General features: G+C 32.2%; 1 protein-coding gene across 1 annotated transcript in view; it reads left to right on the plus strand.

The window, feature by feature from the left end:
- The window catches only part of LOC129218584 (pancreatic lipase-related protein 2-like), a 67,953-nt gene that overhangs the window by 9,057 nt on the left and 36,850 nt on the right, over positions 1-22,046 (plus strand). Inside the window, exons 3-4 of the mRNA XM_054852898.1 lie at positions 11,521-11,667; positions 12,661-12,769. Coding sequence (XP_054708873.1) covers positions 11,521-11,667; positions 12,661-12,769 — 256 coding nt within the window. The remainder of the gene's footprint in view (positions 1-11,520; positions 11,668-12,660; positions 12,770-22,046) is intronic.

Consider the following 22,046-nt stretch of genomic DNA (forward strand, 5'->3'; position numbering starts at 1 on the left):
CGTTTCGTACAAAATGTCAAACAAAGAATCACTTGAGCAATAAAACATTACGTCTGATGTTGCATTTGTTACTGGGACTATTAATTTTTCTACTCCTTGAACTTCAAGGACATCATAATGTTGAAGTAACCAATAATCACGTGGTATTTTCTTATCTGATGTTTTAGATTTCTTTACATCAGCTATCAAACTTAATGATTTTTCACGGGTGAGCAAAGAACTGTTCTCTTTCATACATCACGCTTATTTAGTAAAGATTCAAACTTTTCTTTCATTGCAGCTTTTTTTTTTTTTTTATTACTTAAAGAATTCATTGTTCAAGGCAATTTAAGGACTTGAAAATAACTGCACTTTAACGAAAGCAAACTAAATTAACGTAATAACAAATGACTAAATTATAAAAGTTAAAAAAATAAATGTATCTCAATACTTGATACGTGGAAACAGTATTTGACGAACAGCAGCCGGCAATATACGTGCAAGCAATCAATTAACCGGAATGAACTGGTGCCAACACGCTAAACAAGTTCTCTCCCTATGGTCTGGAATAGTTCATAAATGCAGTACGAGTGGAGGATGTAGATTATTTTACACTTTAACGGGCTGCAGATCGTTATTCTATGAAATAACTAGTCAAACCATGGAATACAAAACAGTTTTACACTTTAACGGACACGATCAGTTATGCCATGAAATAACTAGGTATTCTACAAAATAACGGCTTTCATACTTTAACGGTAACAGATATAAATAAAGGGTTTCACACCATTAACATCAGTAAAATTGTTTCACATCAAAGCAAAAGTTGCATACCAAGTCAATTATGTAAATCTATTACATAAAAAAGTAATATTATGGTAATTCAAATTGTGAAAGAATATAAAAATCTCTTTTAATCAACTAAATCCGGAGAAAATTTAATTTTATCACTTCTAATTAGCAGTCAAGATAATTAATTCAGTAACAATAAAGGAAGAAGATTAACCTTATTATGTTTAATGAAACTCTATAGCACATGAAAAATAACGCTCAGTACAATTTTATTTTAAATAAGAATTACTTTAAAAGTCGTCAAATTTATTTGCATTTGTTAGAAACATAGTGCATATGATGTAAAGTGTGTGGTGTCCGCTTTAAATGACTAAACAATTACTGAGAAGTTTTAAAATTATTTTCAACTCCTAAACATGCTTCTTAAAGATTTTAAGTAGTTTTTTAATCTGCCATGTTTATTTATCTAATTTAACTTTCCATTATTAGTAAGAGGAAAGTCGTGAGGGACAGGACAGTGCTGCATTTATGCCTAGAATTTGTAAAAAAAATATTTGTAGTTTGTCCAGTAGATGTTGTAGCAAGAATCTAAAGCTGCTTCATTAATTGGACGAACAAGAATCTTTTTTTCACATTTATGTTGCCTTAAATGCAGTACCGTCCCATTCCTCTGAACTATCCCCTAACTTTAGGAGTTTTACTCTAAAAGATGCTTTGAAATATCAAACCGGGATATTTAAGTGTTGACTCAAAATATTTCTCCATTTTGTGCAACTAACGCTATTCTAACAAAGTGTATATCTTTCTTTAAATACTAATATATTTTCTGTAAATATTAAGTTTGTCATAGAGTTTTTTTATTTTAGTTATTTCTCAAAGTCTGAATGTATCGTCGCCTCAGAACAACTATAGAAAATCTCACTATTATTTCTGGGATCACATGTGTTACGGTTTCTCTGAGGCGACGATATCTTAACCTGTTTTCCCTTTTAAAAAAACTTACAAAAGCAGTAGCAAAACTCTTTTTTTTTTCTTTTTTTTTTTTTTTGGTTACTGACAGATTTTTAATGTGTTTTGAATTTGTGTAATTCCATAAGTGACGAAATGACGCTTGAGAAAAGAAACAGTAACTTATGTAATCGCAGTGAAGCTGTATTAGAGATGACAGTATGAATGTATGTAAAACATATATTTCCTCTTAGCATGTCATTCTTAACAATTCAAAGACAACAAAATAATGAACAAAAGATTGTTTTTCTATTTTTTGGCATGTTTTCAGTAAAGAAATATATTTTTTTTCACCACAAAAATGTTATTGCTTCCCAAACTTGAAAAAAAGATACTTCGTACGAAAGAGATTACTCTCTAAAAAGTTATTAGCAGGTAACAGCCCTACGCTTTCTTCTTCACAAAAAACTACTTTCAAATTCTTATTTTTTAAAGGTGATAGCCTTTTGCATTTTTAAATAAAAGTTTTACGAGTCACCAAGCGTGTCTTCACACTCTTTTAATGTGCTTTTGTATTTTTCAGTTTTTATTGAAAAAGTAGACAAGGAAAAAAACATTTGCAAAGAAATTAATGAAAGGAATGCGTAAACTAAAGGAGAATTAATTACAGGAAAGCTAATGCTCATAAAATAGGTAGCTAACTAATAATAAAATTAAAACGAATATGAACGTAAAAAACGATGACTGTCCAGAAGATATGTCCGGATTTGAAAAAAAAAACTTTTTTATAAAGGAAAATGTAACTTATCGATAAAAAAAAGCACTTTATAAACTATTTTTCTACATAGTTGCTACCATTTCTCAGACATTTATCCTAGCAGAAAACAAAGTTGTCTATGCCCTCTTTATAGATAGATACCGCAAGTGAAGCAGCCACTGTTGAACACTGCTTGTTGTGCCGTCATTAACATCCTCCAAAATCTCACTTCAAGTTCAACTACAAGTTGAACTTATGGTGCTAATCCAGAAGGTGAGAATATGCTGGTGTCCTTCAAAATTGTAGTCAAAAACTCAGTTGGGACTATTTCAATTACTCTCTTTAATGTCTCGATCTCACACCTTTTGATTTCCACTTTTTCTTGAGATTGAAACTTGATTTTGGAGGTATTTTTGTGAAGGAGATGACGTTGCAAAAAGCAGTGTTCCGAAGTGGCTGTCTTCACTGGTGGCATTTTTCTAAGAAGAGGGAGTAGAAAAGTTTTTTCCTTATGAAGAATACTGGTTAAGATGTAGAAAAAGTTTTTGGAATGATCTTTCATGCATACATTTGCATTTTGTTTTGAGAAAAACGACATTTATATATACGAGTTTTTACAAATCAACATACTTTACGGACAGTCCTCGAAATTTTTCAAAAAATGAGCAAGGCAATCAATATTGCACGACATAATCAAAGCGTTACAATTTTTTTCTTTTTGGTGACTTTGTCAAAAGAATAAATTTAAACTTTTCAATATAAAAACATGAAAACCCTTTAATTATAACCAGGGATAGTTTTTTTTTCCGTTTACTCAATTATATAGTAAAAGTATAATTATTTCTAACTCAATTTTCAGAAAGAGAAAAGGCTTTCATTTAATACCATGAAGTGACATTTTCAAATACAACCAAAGCCCTAATCTTTGTTTAAAAAATGTATGAAATTGATAATATTTGAGGTAAAAATCGCTTTCACAAAGTATTTACAAAACTCAATTTCAATTTTTATTAATCTCAATAATGAAATTCAAACATATTTTCTTTTTTTCACTTTAAGATATACTTCTTTTTAAGGCTAAAACTTATTTTCAAGAAAAACACAAGTCGAAGGAAAATTAAACAAAACTGTTCGAAAGACAAACTTCAAATCATTATTCAAAATTTCGAAATAAAAAGTACCATAGCCATTATCAGCTAAGCCTTATCAGTTTATCTAAGCATTTTTATGCTCAATAAGTTTTCTAATTCGTAGTTCAATGCAATATAATGAATACACTCATAAATATTCGTTAATGATCACAGTTTCATAATTAAAAAAACATTTTAACTCTTTCTTTTGTTATTGAGTAATCAACAATAGCTTTAGAAGTGCGTCACGGTATCACAAATAAATACTTTATTAAATCATTAACTGTTCCTTTTAATAAACTTCAACTTTATTCGTTGATGAATATTAATTTTCTCGTTAAGTGAAATCTTGTTTTTTATACTATCTAGTTATTTAACAAAGCTGAAATGAAAATATTTGCATAATATTAGCATGTATCAGCTGTGACAAATAGGCAAAGACTTTTTTGAAAAATATTTTTTTCATGAAACACATCGTCAGCTAGGTCACTCCAGCCGAGAACTGCAGTTTCGTGCTTATTAGCACTCATCCGCCCGGCATAGGAAGTGACTGAGCTGGAGGGGGAAAACCTCTTAAGGAAACCAAGAGTGCCAAACAAACTGGTAGCTAATATAGAATTTAAAAAATAATAAAATATTTTTTTCGTTTTTAATGTTTCAGTACTTGTGTTAGTAATTACTATATGCATTACTCTTATATTGCTCAAATATTCATGAGGCTAAGAGCCTTTAAAAAACTGACCTACCAAAACTCGCAGAAGGGAAGGTAGGAGGTTCAACTGAAAGATTGAACACACAATAAATGCAACTAAAATCCGTTGTTTTTCACTTCATAGTACGTAATATCATTAAGTGATAAACAATGGAGGCAGTGCATCACCGAATACACTCTGAAAAGGAACAACAAGAAAGAATGTGCGCAGCGTCATGAAAAATGTAGGAGCGATAGTGATGAGACAAATACGCAAAATGTGGAAAAAAATACAAAAATTGCTAAAACATTTCCCATTTATTCATACTGTCTGTATTACTATAAATAATGCATAAAAATGAAGGTAAGCATTCCATGTTTCTTTTCACTTATAAATGTTTGATGTGTGAGCCTTTCCTAACACGACACACATCTAATCTGCATTCTAGATCGTTCCATACATTTTGGAATGTTTCACTGTCACTTTTTCGTAATGCTACACACATGCGATCTTTCAGTTCTTGCTATGTTGTAGGCAATGGTGGTGTATAAACACTATTTGACGAAACCCCATAAAAAACCACATGGGGATGTCTGGGGAATTCCTGTCTGGGGATATGGCTGGCCACTGCATAAAGGGTAAATCATTATCACCTGCACGGCCAACCCAGCCTTGTGGAACGTGCACGTTTAAGTAATCACGTACGTCCAGAAAAACTTTTTCCTTACAGCGCCGGTAAAAAATCTTAACATTTGGTTGGCAATTAAAACCTTTACATAACTTTTTCTGGCCATGATTTTTCTTGGCATGCTCCCTTTTGAATTGGAAAAATATCGAATTTTCGGTCACAATCTGGCCGATTACTCGATATTCGGCCAATTCACTAGGGAGCATGCCAAGTAAAATCATAAAAAGAAGTTTGCATGGTAAAGTTTTTAATTGCCAACCAAATGTAAAGATTTTTTTTTGGCACTGTATTTTTATGAATCATTTATAGTGGTAAGTAAAATAGTTAATGAAATATAAATTCTTAAAACTTGGATATTCTTTTATGCTAACCGTGTATTTTAAATACGGTCAGGTTGTTACGAGTTCCTTGTGGGACACTTCACACTTCACACTCCAGGGTCCCCCGAACCTACCACTATGGTAACCAACAGTTGGATGGGACCCTGAAGACAGCTCTGATTTTTTGATCCAGACCAGATGCCGAGCAACCCCTGGTCCAGCACCCCCAGAGGACTTTAGGAGAAAGAGCATATTTAACGTCCCCTTGTCACCATTAATGAAGACGGTGGATCTTCGACCGGCTAGGATAGGACCCAGGACCTTCCAATCATAAATCCGATACCTTATTCATCAGGCCCCCACAGCCGTCGCCGTGGGACATACGGACTGGCATTGTCCTGTTGTAATACCATGTTGAGTGCGACCTGAAGCAAGGGCAGAACAACAGACTCCACAACTTGTATGACGTAGCGGTCAGCTGTTAAAATTCCATCAATGTGTACCAGTGACATCCTGTGATCAAATATTATGCAACTCCAAACCATGATGCACGAAGCAGGACTTGTGTGGCGCTCGGTGAAATGGGATGGTTCATAGCCTCCTTTGGTTTCCCGCCATATTCGTCGACAGCCGTCGTTTCATTCCGTACAGAAACGAGATTCATTAGTGGAAAACATCCGATGTCATTTGATGGTCCAGGTACGATGACGCTGATATCGGCACGAGTACCAGACGCCTGTGTCAGGTAGGGGAGACAGGGGCAAGATGACGAGCCGGGCAAGATGAAGATGCCTTAATTTTTCCGTTTTTCACTAGGTAACAGCATCAACTGGATACTACAGGCTTTCCTATCAGTTCGTCGTTCAGCAATAGTATAGCGACGCTGAGATCGCCATATTTGTGCTAGTTCTGAAAATCTAATTGTTTACCGTATTCGAATTATAACTTTTGTTCATGTGTAAATAAACTCTGCTACAAATACAGATAAAATATATCGTATCTCTTTAGTATTCATGAATAACTTAGTTTAAATACTGCTTATTACCATTAATAAATGTTAATTTATCCCCTTCTTTTATGGCAAAGAAGACGATTCCGTTCAATCAGACAGTCCGGGGCACGATGACGGACCGAAACTCGGGGCATGATGACGAGCTCGTCATCTTGCCCCGTGTTTCGGAATTTATTAAACTAACTATGTTGTCTATTCTGTTAAATCACGTAAACGCTTATTTATCTGTGTGTTTGTCCACGCGATCTTGTGCTTCTATCTACTCTGGAGCTAAGGGACGCATTGAATAAAGGAAAGTGTCGTTCTAAAGCGGGTGACCACAGATTATTTATATACTAGTTGATCAAATGACTAATTGACTGAATGAAACCAAGCAAAGAATCTCCTGCTCTATTGATTATTGACATTCATAAATCTCACATAACTTTGCAGGCTATATTATTACTAGAAAGTCACCCGTCAAGTAATGACGGATGAAAATTGCTCCTACCCTGTTAAAACTACAGGTTGCATTCGGAACCTTTCAGGGGTGAAACGCTTGTTCACCAGCGGCAACTAATACGGAACCGAAATGGCACCTCTAACTAGGGTGAAAAACAAGCACCTTTTAAAAAATAGGCAGCCGGGGTGAAAAGAATGAACCTTCGGAGAGAGAAATGGCACCCTTACAGTAGATCCTCTTCCCCCCTACCCCGTATTGAGTGCGTTTTTGAATACAGTTGTGCTTTTTTTTTTTTTTTAATAGTTTTGTTTTGATTCATGATAGTCTAAGTTTTGGACACTTTTCACATTGGATGAATTCAGTACTGGAAATGATTAAAACTTGTAATTACAGCATTTAATCATATTTCAGAGTTTTCGACATAGTTAAGAAGTGCTCATTGCTTTACTTCTTCTGATCGTGCTCTAACTCAATGTTTCTCAACCTCTTTTCACCCACGGGTCGGTAAAAGCAAATGAAAAACATTGCGGACCTGTAAAATTTTTATCCTTTTCTTAAAAATAAATAATAATAATAATAATAATAACTCTCGGGCAGTTAAAAACTTGTTAAAAAATTCTGCCTACTGATGAAGTTTTTTTTCTTACAAAGTAATATTAAAAATGAATAAAACAATAAATATCTACCCACTTTACTTGGTGTCAAAGAGTTGTCACAAATATATTTCAAGTTAAAGACGAGTAATTATTTCAATTATCATAGTTAAGTTAATGATTATTTGTGAGAAAAACCGAAACTAAAGTGTAGAGGTACAAATATATTCTGGGATATTAAAGTTACGGAAAAACAAAATCGTTTCTCAAGCGTTCAAAATTTCAATCAAAATAACAATAAAATAAAATGTGCATGAAATTTTTCGACAGTTTAAAAAATCTAAAGAAATTCCTAACGCTATCCAAATATTAACCGCTAACAGAAAATGAATCAAACACTTGAATGAAAAAGCAAAAAAAAAAAAGCTAGACGGAGAGAGATTTTTATTTTTATTTTTTGTTATTGCTATTTTGCAGCAATCTACGAAGCACAAGAATCATTTTAATTTAGGTTCTCACTTGTTGATTATCGATAATCTTATTGCGGTTATTATTTTGGTGATTAAATGTTGCTTATCGAGTATTCAAGAAAATAATGATAGATATATTTAGTAGCGTTTTGAATGATGGAAATTTCACTACAGTAACGGTAAACTGAAACTATAAAACTAACGGAACTACGGTACCATAACGGACTAACGGTAACTGAAAAGCAGTAAACGTACTTTTAACTATGTTTGAAAACCCTAAAAGCTTCAAAGTGATCAAAAGCTGTACTTACTTGTTATTTTAAAGAATTATCCTAGAAAAGTTGAGATTTAATCCAATAGTGTACTTCATTCAATGTGAAAGACATAGAAGCCACGTATAGATGCAACCTATCATTCGTCCGCCATATTGAAGTGGTTGAATGGTAAATGTATGCCGGAAGCGCATGCGCCAGCAAGTCATTTTGCGATTGGTTGCTGTTTTCGCACCCGTCTGCGATTGTTTGCTGTTTTCGCACCCCTGCTCTATTTTCTGGCCAGAATGGTACCCTTGGGCACCATACTTTCACCTTAGGGGGAATATATTCACTCGTCTGGAACCCCTGGTTATAACAGTGTACTCTTCTACATTTTAACCAAGCAATTGCCTGTTTGATGATATTTTGATAGTTAAAATTTTAACCCGAATTCCAGTGGATTAACCCTAAACTCCAGTAGACAGCGTTCATTAATGACCACTTTTTGTTTCTTCTTCTAAAATGACAGTCTTGCCAGTAAAGCAGTTAAGTTACCGGATCCAGTTCGGACTTGTCACAATAAAGCCTTTCTCTGCATGTCAAACATTACCAAAAAATATTATCAAATTATCATGCCGTGGCGTGAGTTTCATTGTTGATGACATCAAGAGCGTTACTCGATCATTCGCTATTATATATTTGAGGATTGCAGTGAAAAAAACATTATCATGGTTGGGTTGCTGCTCCACGCATCGCATCATCTCTAACCCCTGAAGCGTCATTTTTCAGCCCACTAAAAATCTACTATAGCCAAGCATGTGACAACTTTATTTCATTCATCTAGGACAAATTGACGCAAACAAAAATATTGGTGAGTTTTTGAGCACCGCTTACTTCAAAGCAGCTACAATTGGAAACGCCGTTAGAGGGTTTATAGAATGTGGGATCGAGCCTCATTATTCTCTTGTTTTTAGCGGACTATGATGATGTTGGCAATGAAACTGAGAATAATAGTGCTAATATTTAGACCTTGGTAGTAGAAAATCAACATATAAACACTTCAGATACAGCATAACTTATTGCAAATGCCGATTCCGAGGCACCAAAGAAGCCTGTAAAGTATTTCTAATTTCAATGCATTGCCTAAAGCAACAGAATGTGAGAAAAAAAAGAAAAGCGAAAAACTAAGTTTAAATATTCTTACAAGCGCGCTCATGAAAGAAATGTCAGAACAAGGAGCAAAGCAAATTCAAAAAAAAAACAGGGAATATAAGCTTGTGATGCTAAAAAGGGAGTACAAAAAAACTCAAACTAAGTTATTCAAGGCCTAAGTCTATAAAATTCATCCCAAAAAATCGAGGTTTATCAATTTCAAAGGATGGTGTTATTAAGATCTCCTGCTTGTAAAGAGGAATATTGTGACCCTCCAACAGAAGAATGGATCCAGTGCTGTAAAAGCCAAGAGTGGTAGCATAAGGAATGTTCCAATTATGAAATCGGCATTTTTATTGTGTCTATTGTTAACTGCACAACTTCACGCTTCAACATTACGAAACAATGCATTTCGCTTAATTTTATACTTTGTAAGATGTAAAAGCACAGTTATATCATATGTTAAACTAGGTAACGTATTCAAAAGGTAAAATATGTTCAACCCTTTTCAGAGTTGTCATCTTGTCCCAGTATGGGCAAAATGACGATTTGTTAAGGTTATGAATAAACAAAAGTATCCTTCATTATTTTTATTTGAAAAATTAAATGGTAATATATTTGAAACTACAAAGGACTACTCTAACAGCTCATGTAAAATTAATTTTACCATCCTTAAAAATAAATGTATAAACAAAAAAAGAATTGTTAACATTGTCATCTTGCCTGGGTCTCCTCTATTCGTGCAAGTAACTGCACCACGCATCATGGTTCGGGTTGGCATAACGTTTGATCACAGGACACCCCTCTGGTATACATTAACGGCAGTTTAACAGTGGACTGCTTCGTCACACAAGTTGTGGAGGTTATTGAAATAAACAAATTAAAGTGCTGAGAGTGAAAAAACAACAATTAACTGTACCTGTTCGAATATTAGGAATTTAAAAGGGCAAACAAAGTTTCGTGTCTAACTTCACACTGGCGTATGAATGACTGGCGCTCTAAGGGTATTATGTGACCCTAGGTTGCATTGAAATACTGTTAGTCTTAATGACTACAACTCTATCTCTGTTTTTTTTTTCTTCTTCTTCTTCAAAGCTATTTAAACATCCCCATGTACAGCAGCAATGTAGCCTATGTTTTAATGAATGATTTCTATTTGCAGGATTTTTTTAAAGACTGTACCTACTGTTAAATAAAAACAAAAAGTAATATAAGTATTTAAACACGGTTTAGAACTAAAGATTTTTTAAAAAGCTGGAAGCATCTGTCAAAACTAGAATCGGTCAAGGAAACGCTTTTAGTCACAACTCCAGAGTTGAACTCTTTGGCGCTATTAAAAATCCTTCAAAGCTTCAAAATACCTTTTTTTTATCGCTGTTGCTTCACAATTGTTTTCTCTCTCTCTCTCTCTCTCTCTCTCTCTCTCTCTCTTTCAGAAGAACTTATGTCGCAATCGCTAAGAATCAAGAAATAATACAAAAAAAAAGGTTTCTCAAACAGCAAATAAACTGCTGAAATGAATATAAAAGGTTACTAAAACACAAATTTTATAACAACAAATAAGCTCATTAAAATGAATAAAAAACGATATTGAAACATAAATTGCCAAACAATGTATACAGCGAATAACAGCTTTAGACGGAGAGACTGGAATAATACTTCTTCTTGGAACTTAGCAGTTATGTGTTAAATATTTTTTCCCTAATGAACAGGACTAAGGATCTTAATCCGTTTAGTAGATATTTGTTGGTGAGAGTTCTTCGTTTTCTTCTTTTATACAAACCTTTAGAGTTAAATTTTGAAGTATTGAAAAGTTAAACTAAAAAACAAAATTTACAATTTCCTTCTTTTCTTAGTGATTTAATTTATTTTCACTGATAAAAAAGCTCGTTTGTGATTTTTAACAGCTGTATCCTCTCTTGTAGTGTTATTTGAATATTATTCAAGTTATTATACCTCTTTACCTTTTAGGGTATTCAAAAAGGTGAAAATAAAGATTTGATTTGCTATTTTTTACAGACTATAACAGTGTAGAAACGAAATATTTAATCCAGTTTATTGCGCTAAAAATTTTCGAAAGTTGTGTGCAGAGTACTGTACTTGGTTGAGCCTAATTTTTACAATAAATCGACTTGTTTTTCAACTATAACTTCAAAACTAGCTTCGCGAATAACATACTTTACACTTCAGCAATAACTTGTAACCAATGTATAATCTTGCTTAGTAATATACTATTGACATAATTTCTGAAACATTAGATAATAACTCCAACACATTTCTGCTTCGTTTAGTCTATGAAAGACGAGTTCCTAATGAGTGGAGAGTACAATATCATCATTGTGGACTGGAGTGGTGGAAATAAACCACCCTACTATCAAGCTACAGCAAACACAAGAGTAGTAGGAGCGGAAATAGCTTTAATGATCCAAACTTTAGAGGTATGTTCACTGTCTTTGTATCAATAGCAAAGATGCAGATTGCAAACTTCAAATATTTTAATAATGTGTAATTTAGTTGTTATTAAGTGAAGGAATTATAGTCTGATTTTGAAAATTTGCATTAATTTATTTTTTTTCAATTCATACTTAAGGATGGATAATAATATTTTGGGCAAAAACAGTTACAAAAGTAAATTAAAAATTATATACGCATCAATCCTGCTTATTGAACAAGAACTACGCAATGGAAATCACATTACCATAATATCTAATAAAATAATAAATATGCTTTATGCTTTATTGCTTTAACTTTCATGTAAATGAGCTCAACCAACTGGGAAATACTTCATCCATGCAAAAATGTAACAGTTTACGATTTGTATGATGTTTAATAAGCTAAATGTTAGTCATATGTTGTACAACAAAGTTAGTGCAATTCCCTGTTATTATCACAGCCTAATTACACATGTGTTAAGCACGTTCAATATGAATCACTCGATATTATGGGAAAACAAAAACTTTCATCGACTTTGATCGGTATTTCATATAAAGTGTGTCAGGATATTTTTCAAATGTACTTGTCTTTTACTGGTAACTGGTGAACGTTACTTGGAAATAATTCGCAGGTTTCTTATTTCGCAGTTTCCTTACCAATGATTACTGTCGGGACACATCTGATGATTCATTGCGTTCTATTGGCATTTACCGCTACATGTCGCTTATTTTTATAAAAACAGTAAATAAAGATAAAATGTTGTGTGCTCGTGACAACATATACATTTTTAAAACTATGTACGGATTTCTAAGAAACTTACATGCTTCGATGGAAAAATCAATCTTTTTTTTTCTAAATCCAATAAATTACTCATAGATGAACGATGGTCCCTTTATGTGACTCGTGTATATATAAATAATTTTACGATTGAAATTAAGTTAAATTCGCAAAATAAGGGAAAAGTACTAATTTATTGCGTATTTTTTACAACACTGTAGAAACTAAAAGGCATTAAGAGAGAAGACTGTCACATAATTGGACACAGTCTCGGATCACACGTGGCTGGTTATGCTGGAACAAGACTGAAAACATTAGGACGAATCACAGGTAAGATATCCTTGCAGAAACTTGAAATTTCCAGTAAAAATACTTGAAATATTTTTTATGAAAAAAACCTAAAATTAACTTTTTACGCTTTCGTGAGCAATTGTTAGTTTCAAAATGTTATTTCAAAATCATTTTCTTACTATCACCTTTTTCTTGCTAGTTTGAATATGATCCGACAAATATTGCAACAACCCTTTTGAAATGTTTATATATATATATATATATATATACATATATATATATATATATATATATATATATATATATATATATATATATATATATATATACAATAAAAGTGAAAAATATTGAAAAGACCACACCAAAAGCCCATAGATGCGCAACGCAGCAAAACTAAAAAGCCAAGTAAATATAAAATTCAGCAAACAGAATTACAAATATTGAACAAATTATATATAATTGATGATGATAAAAAGGAAAATTGCAAACAGCTATTAAATAGGAAATGATAAAGTATGAATCCAGAGCTCATCAGCCGTGGAGGATTCATTAATTATGGTAAAAGACCAAAAATTTAATTATGAACTAAAAGAGAATGTTTAAGCTCCAGTACATGCAATATAGAGTAACATTGGGCAAAAGCACCACATGCTAAACTAAAAACAATAAACTAGAGCTCAAACCTAAAACTAAAAGCAGAGGGTTTCGCCTCGACTAATTAGGTAAACAAGTTATAATAATTAGTCATCCACGGGGCAGTACCTGCCTATAACAAAATTATCTTACCTTGAAATCCATGTAAACAGAGCCATATCCATTGTTCAACCTGATAAAATCCTTTCCAGTTGTCAACGTAAAAATAAAATAAAAATAAAATTATATCCAAAAGAAAAATCCATAGACATATCGGGCGCCTGTTTCCCACGTATAAAAATTCATCCACCCCGGTGATTCATAAAAAATGGTTTGTCACGGTTGTATCATACATTTACACAGTTAAACAGTTTCAAAGGAAGCGAAATGCTCATCGAAGGCTATACTTAAGCAAATGTTTTCAACTAGATTTTTAGGGAAGTTATTATTAAAAAGTAAGTTTTTGAGTACTGAAATTTCTTGATTAAATGCAGAAATGGTATTGCAAATTCTTTTTATTCTGATAGCTTGCCAATTAATGATGCCAATAAAAACCTTTTTACTTAAGCAGGAGGAAAAATCTTGTAAGCTGTTAACTGTGAAATTAAATTCGCGCCTTTTATCATAGATTGTAGTGGAACAATTTGAGTCAATTTGTATGTTGATATCCAGGAAATTAAAACAAATTTGATTAGAACTAGTCTTTTTGAGCGATAATGAATTATGATAAATAGTTTTCCTAAGTTCAGAAAAATTTGGAAAATTTATACACAAAAGGTCATCGATGTACCTGCAACAATGAGGTGTAGAGGAAGGATCGTCAATTAAATATTTTCTCTCATAATATAAAAGAAAAAGGTTGGCTAATGTGGAACTAAAATTAGCTCCCATTGCAATGCCATTAATTTGTAGAAAACATGAATTACCATTTTTGAAAAGAATATTGAAAATACAAAATTTAAAAAGACCAAGAAAAAACAATCCATTAAAACCGTTTAACCGCCGAACTATTGACGGATGATCAAATTTGAGTAATTTTTTGAAATTATGTCTATTTGTGTCTAGTAAATACAGAAATAAAATAAAATTTCCAGAAAAAAATTTTTTACTATGATTTTCAGTGTGTTCCATTTTTGGAACATTGGCGTTTTGCATGAAGTTTTTTTTTTTTCAGAGAATTTTTTTTAAACTAAGAGGTTTTGAATGCGGTTTTTATCTTAGCATACTTTATTGCGGAAAAAATAATATTTTAAATTGCATTTGTGTACATATCAGAATTCAGAAAATCCAGTACTGAAATATCTAATGCCCATCATATGAAAGGAAGCATTGCTGGTGAAGTCGTTTGTCGCAATGGAAACATTTCTTAGTCGTATTTTTTTGCACACCGCGCAACGTCCTTGGGATGCAGATACAATATAATGTCCGTCAGACATTCTTGACCGTTTATGTAAATGACAACGAGGCCCTAGAGGACTTTCCACTCGTACTTTTTTTCTTAGGAGGTGAGTTGTTATTTCTCTTCGGAACTCTAAATGCTTCATCTTGACTTCGTGTAAATCACAATGAAGTAACCAACTAGCTACAACTGAAATATTCAGCGCATTACTAAAAAGATTCCCCCACCATTTTTTACTCCTCAAATGAGGTCTGTAGCTCCCTAAAAGTTTATCAAAGACGTCCACACCCCCCATTCCTTCATTGTTTCTCTTGATAAGATGAGGTTGTGGCACATCTATTTTGCATTTCTGCGCATTTGAGTAACATTTTACAGATGCAAGTGGCTCATGTGTATAACAATTAGATGCTACTGTAACCACTGCACTATCTCTCCAGCTGCACATGTACACTGATCCATCAGATCGATAGTTAAAATTTCCGCGATCTTCTTTAGAAAGGGTTTTTTTTTGCATTTCCGTGGACAATGGCCAGTTCGGTTTTCACGAATTGTTCCTGTTGCTCGTACACTTTTTTTTTTTTTTTGATAGCTGAGAAATTAAGTCATATGATGTAAAAAAGTTATCAAAGTATACTTCATGCTTAGACGTGTCAGTCAAAACTAATAATAGATCATTTACAACTCTGGATCCTAATTGCACATCAGGGGATCCTTCTTTTTTGCCTGAATAAATCTCCTTGGAATGTGGGTATCCACTTGAAGAGCACAGCATCCAAATTTTGAAGCTGAATCTTATTGGTTTTCATCTAATAAACATTTTAATGCCGACCGTAGTAGGGAACCATAGATTCATCTATGCTTAATTTTTCATGAAATACACCAAATTGTTGAGGCTTTTTACACAATTCTTCGTAAATAAGGAAAACTTTTCTTAGTTTGTCATTTTGTTTTAATTCATGGTTGTCCATCAAATGAAAGTTGTTTTTTATTTTTCGAAAACGATTTTGAGGCATAACTGTTAGTACAATTGGCACAGATGTATCTTCTGCACTGCTCCAATACATATCTTCAGAAGGAACAGAATGGTACCCACTCAATAGCAACAAACCAAAAAATTGTAGGATTTCATCTCTGTCAACATCTATTCTTCCTCAGTGATATTGCCTAGTTCATCAGGGGGTAATTGGCATATATCTACGTCTGACAAATCCGAATCTGACAATGTCTCTAAATAAGCCACAGCTTGTTCTACAGTAAGAAATCTTGTAGACATTTTTTAACATTTATGAACAGTTAGTATATGTCAAACAGAATTTCGTTTCGCCCGAAAACAAAGCTAGCGAATTATTGAACTGCATTTAAAATATGAAGAATAAAACTCGCACTAATATTATTTTTTATTATTACGTGACAATGCAGCTGTCCGAGCAGGTGTGGATTCGGAGCCATATAGTCCGTCAAACAGAAGACTGTTATTATTTTCTTTGCTAACAAAACGTCATATCCTTTCAAAATATAAACTTACTTGGTTTTGCCAACATCTACATCAGAGTACATTCAAAATGAGAAAAAAAAAAGGAACATATATTACGAAAAATGAAATTTCCCCTTGGAAGTCGAACGATTTACTTCTTGGAAATTTGACTCCCTAAAAGCGCCAATGTTCCAAAATTGGAACATGCTATTTTGAAGGGGTACACCTTTCGGAAATATCATTGTACATTTCTACAAGCATTTTAGAATCATACATTGAAGTATTTTTCACAACTATAATAAATATCATCACATTTTCTGAAAAAACCAATTTTTGGTAAATTTTATAAGAAAAAGTTGCAAAAAGCTATAAAAACACTCATCTTTGAAAAATCGCAATAAATAATTGAAAACATATAAACAATCAAGCAGAAAATCAAAAAATACTTTGAAATAAGACTAAACTGTGTTAAAAAAAACTTGATTATTTTAACGTTATTTCTTGGGAAAATTTTCACTTAAATATGATGTTCCATTTTTGGAACATTGGCGGGTAAACGGTTCCTTGACCGAATTAAAAAGTTCTGACACAGAGGAAAAAAGTTCAATGAGTGGGATATTGGTGAAGAGGTTTTCAAAATCAAAAGTTTCTAAGTTATTTATATCAAGCATATTAAGTAAATTGATCACTTCTACACTATTATTAACAATCCAAAACCAATTCTTTTGTTGAAGTATAAGTTGTTCTAGAATTTTTTTGAGAAACTGTTCAAGTTTTACACTCAGATTTTTTCCGATGGTGTTGGTGGCAGAGCATATAAAACGAAATCCAACAGGTGTTTTATGAAATTTTGGAATTGCATATAAGTAAGGTAAGTTAGCAGAATCAGGACGTGGCAATTTAAAAAGTTTGCAAGCAGCAGCAAATTTTTTGATGATGGAGGATCATTAAGTTTTTAGAAAATATAAGTGGTGGTTTTTTCTAGTTCATTTTTCAAAATATTAGCATATAATTTTTTGCAGCAGATAGAGTAATTAGAACTGGCTTTATCAACAACTGTAAAGACAAAGGCTTTTTTAAACTCATTAATGGCATTATTTTCATCAGCAGAGAGATGGAAGTATGAGGATTCTGTGTTGACAATATCACGTAAACGTGATTTCAATTCAATTAAAAAGTGGTGTCTATATTCAAGAAATGCATTAAGTGGAACATTAAAACTATAGGAGATTTTTCTTAAAAAATAATCAAGTTCAAATGAAAGCTTATTATAAGCTTTCAGGAAATTAATACGAAAATTGGCCGATATTTAGTACCCAAACTAAAAAGTTTAATGAGTTTTTTGTTTTGTAAAAAATTTAAATCACCGGTCAGAATATGACCAAGATCAGAGTTGAAGAAGATAGAATTAGAGAAATTAGCACAATTGCAATCAAAGTCCAAATGTTCATCAAAGTTTTTAGCAACTTCTTGATAGTTTAGTATTTTACTGAGTGATGGTACTTCTAACACTAGCTGTAATCCGTTTTAAACAGGGGAAATTGAATTCAAAGAAAAAATGTTTTCTTAACCTTCTTTTTTAACCGACTTTAAAAGAAGTCGGTTAAGGGTGGTCTGAATTAGTTCCCATACCTTCGTTTGGTTATATCTGCTCTTTAGAAAGAAATTTTTGGTTGGAAAATGCGTAATTGTTACAAGGTTTTCTGTGATGTTTTCTTACTAAATAAATGTGATTAATAAATATGAAAAATCATTGTTTAAAGAAATTGTTATGGTGAAGCAATAATGTTATTAATATTTATACTAAGCTTTCTGGAATAGAGGCTTTTCTGAAACGAGCAATATTCATTCCTTTTTTCTTTTTTAATCTATCTACCAGCATTTCTAATTGACTTAAAAAGAAAGACTCCATCACCTCTCAGTTTTTTAGTTATTTATTTTTTATTTTTTTTTTAATTTTTATTTTTTTAATTTTATTTTTTTTTATTTTATTTTATTTTATTTTATTTTTTTGCCTTTTTCTACATCTCCAGTACATTTAATGAAGTATTGGATTCGCGAATATTTTCAAGTATCATCGGATTTACCTGTTTTAATCTGTGCCATGCTTTGATTTTCTTTCGGCGACAGTCGTTGCAAAAGAGTAATATAGTTGAACGTGTATCGCTTTGATCATGATTTTTAAAATGGGAAAAAGCACTCAAAAAATTCAAACAAAATTTAACTTAATCATACCTCCCAGTTAGGAGCTGATGCTTAATAATGTTATAATGTTTAGCGCCAGTCGTTCATAGGATGTAGCGCTGTTGCTGTTGTTGTTTTTTTTTTTTTTTTTTTTTTTTTTAATAAGTACTGGATGTATGGAAGAAACTGAAAGCTTTTGTATGGAAGAAACAGAAGAAAGTTTCTAGATGGCCGTAACATACTAGCCGAAAAATATAATGGGACTAAAAAGAGAAAAAAATGAAATAACTTTTGAGAGAAAATAAAATAGAACCGATTTCAAAATAGAACGGCATAATACTAGCCATAAAAATTGTAAATTGCGCTAAAAATAAAGAATTAATTTATGAACGACTGGAAAAAAAAAGATGTGTAGATATGCAGTATATTACAACTGTCGCTCATTTGGAAGAAGAGTGCCACAATACGAAGAAATTAAATTTTACAGGAGAAGCGTTCGAATTTGAACTCTTCAGGCAATATGCATTAAGAAAAGCAAGTTTGCTGTGCTCTCCAGTGGTTAATATTAGAACATGGCTATCTGCGATCCCCCTGCCCGTGCCTTATACCGGCTCTCCAAACAAAAGTGAGAACAAAAGAAATCGCGAACAAGGCAAAGTTATCGTTTTCACAGCTCTCGGCGCTGCCTTTCTAGGGTCGGCCTACATGTAATTCTATTATGGAGACCTCATTTTTGCTTGCTTTTCAGCGTAAATTGCGATATTTCTTTCCGGTAATTTTTCAGTTCATGCATTATTAATCGAAACAGAACTTACGATGTAAAGTTGCACATTTATTTTATGTGTTCTACGTTTTTTTAATATAATTTCCCGTCCCGTACTACATTTATCTTCAAATTGAAATTTTGAATTTGATTTTTTATAGTTTGTACATATCCATATTCTTATTCGTTAGATCGCTAGTATATTAACAAAAATTGGCGAATCTTATTCGCATTCTTCACTTGTATCTTAGCATGCACATTTATTTACTATTTTGAAAATTCAATGTTTTTCGCAGCTGGTGCTATAACAACGTTAGTGTGCTCATTGTCTTTACCAAAACTAATTTTAGCATTTCAGACTATGTTTGAATTACGAATTCAAAATATCTTTTACTCTTATATTCGTTAAGCTTATATTCGTTAAATTATTATCATTATTTTTACTTCTTTTTTTTTTTTTTTTTGAGAAAAGTTGAATTTCTGTTATGTAAAATAGTAAAAGATAAATTATCTAAATTAATTAGGAAAAGAACTGTTTTTTAATGAACTGCAAATACTATAGCTTTTTATATACATCTCATTCCTCCTCCTCTTATTCTTTCTTTTTTTTCCCCCAAGTTTTCGTAGCAATAGGTTTTTCCGTTGATTATTGCTTTCATTTTTATACTGCATGATTATTTGAGTATGTTTCATTCTTAAAAAATAAAAATTATTAAAGCTAAACATGTGAGAAATTATAATAAAATGTATTAACAGCAAATGAAATTGATCAACGTTTTGTTCATGAAAATGAAAATTTGACGTAGGTGCAATTGCATCAGAACATCGAACTAGGCCCGCCATTTAGGGGGATCGGGAAGCCCCCCCCCCTCTCTCTTTCGGAAATTAATGCACTGCATGTAAGTGAGCGCGGGTTTTGTTTTTTGGTACAATTTAAATTGAGTATATACTATACAATATACACTCTTTTCCCCTCTCACCCTCTACATAAATTCGAAATGACGTTCTTGCATCTCAACTACATTTTAATTTAAGTTTTACTTTTTCTTCGCGCTACTGTGGATGTAATTTCAATAGCTATCAGAAGAGTCAGCTTCCATTCTGGCAAACTGGCTTAAAATAAAAGTAAGGAAAATGGAAATCAATTTTTTTTTCTCGGATATAGTATCTTCTTTTATAAAACAGAGAAAAAAGGTAATGCAACTTATTTTTTCCTAAAAAAGATTTTCCCACCACAATTTTTTCAAACATAAATTTGATTGAACCATGAATCAATTGTATTTAGTATTGAAATTCTGAGATGCTGTCTTTCTACACAGATCATCTTAAAGCACGAAAAAATCAGCCAATATTTTGGGCAACGTCAATGTTTTTTAAATACTTGAACTACTTTCAATCAACTACTTTTTATCTCACCGTCAGGATCTGAACCTAAGGTAACATACGCGTAAACGCATTCATTTTTTAAAGTTATACATCTTTGAAACAGAGAGAACTAAATAAAACAGGTCCGGATCTGCGTATCCGCAGACCCCGCAAGAAGGGGGGGGAGTCCTTAAGGGGTCCCACCAACCCAAGAAATTGAAAAAAAAAATAGCACTAAGACTTATTAACGCTGAAAAAAAAGCTGCTGGCTTCTGAGAAGTATTTGTAAGATTTTACAAAAAATGTTTTCTGATTGCAGTGTTTGACTGTCCCAAAGATTTTTCGCATTTCCCAATTGTTTGAGAAATGATATTCAAGCATTTTGTGCCACTTTTTCTAAAGAATTTTGCAGGTTCGGTTACTGAAAATCAATTGAAAAAAAAGGTATTATTCAATAAGCAAATGTGTCGGAAAACATTGAAAGTGTCCTAAATCAACTTTTCTCAATCTTTTTTGATTCGTGGACCGGCGAAGTCAGTCAAAAATAATCGCAAATCAGCAAATCCCCTCTTCGCCCCCTTTTTTTTCATTTTTCTCAAAAAAAAATAAATAAATATATATATATATATATATATATATATATATATATATATATATATATATATATATATATATATATATATATATATATATATATATATATATATATATATATATATATATATATAAATTTAAAAAAAAACTTCTACTCGCGGACTGTTAAAACAAACTAGAAAAATGTTTTCCTTTTTCTTTCCTTTTATGGCAAATAAATAAATAAATAAGAATAAAAAAAAACTAAAACTCTGATACCCTTAAAAATTTCTAAGTTTAGTGGACGGGTGGGGATATTCTTTTCTTTTTTAGAGATTATAATTCATAACTAATGCGTATATAAATGTATAAAAAAAACTTTACTTGGTTCTAAATAACGGTTAGAAAAATATTTATTAGTTAAAATTGTTATTTGTTGCATTAATCAAACATAAGTAATAAACAATGGCAAAAAACACAGAAGATTTCGAAATTAACAACAAAATTCATGTAAAAAATACCGTATTTTATATTATTGTTATTATAGTTCTGCTTTCTTTTTTTTTTCATTTGAGTAAGGAGAATCCCCCCCCCCCTTCACTTTTTTTTAAAACCTGAGAGAGTGAAAGTCTCTGAGGGTTAGTCCAATTTTTTCTGCGGACTGGTAACAGTCCGCCGGACTACCGGTTGAGAATCGCTGGACTACATTGTTATTATGTTTGTATTGTTTTCATTTTTGTATGGATCTCGTTATTTGTATTATTGCCGTTTATTTTGCACCTGTTTACGTTATGAAAATAAAATGTTCCCAAGTTTCTAAGAAAAAGCCCCTAAAAACTAATTAATAACTCCTTAATATGGATTTATTTTTTAAAAGTTTCCGTTTTCATGTATTTATATGTACTAACGTCAAAGTCTGCAATAA

The sequence above is a fragment of the Uloborus diversus genome, chromosome 3 (genome assembly GCF_026930045.1).
Source record: "Uloborus diversus isolate 005 chromosome 3, Udiv.v.3.1, whole genome shotgun sequence".
Classification (NCBI taxonomy): Eukaryota; Metazoa; Arthropoda; class Arachnida; order Araneae; family Uloboridae; genus Uloborus; species Uloborus diversus.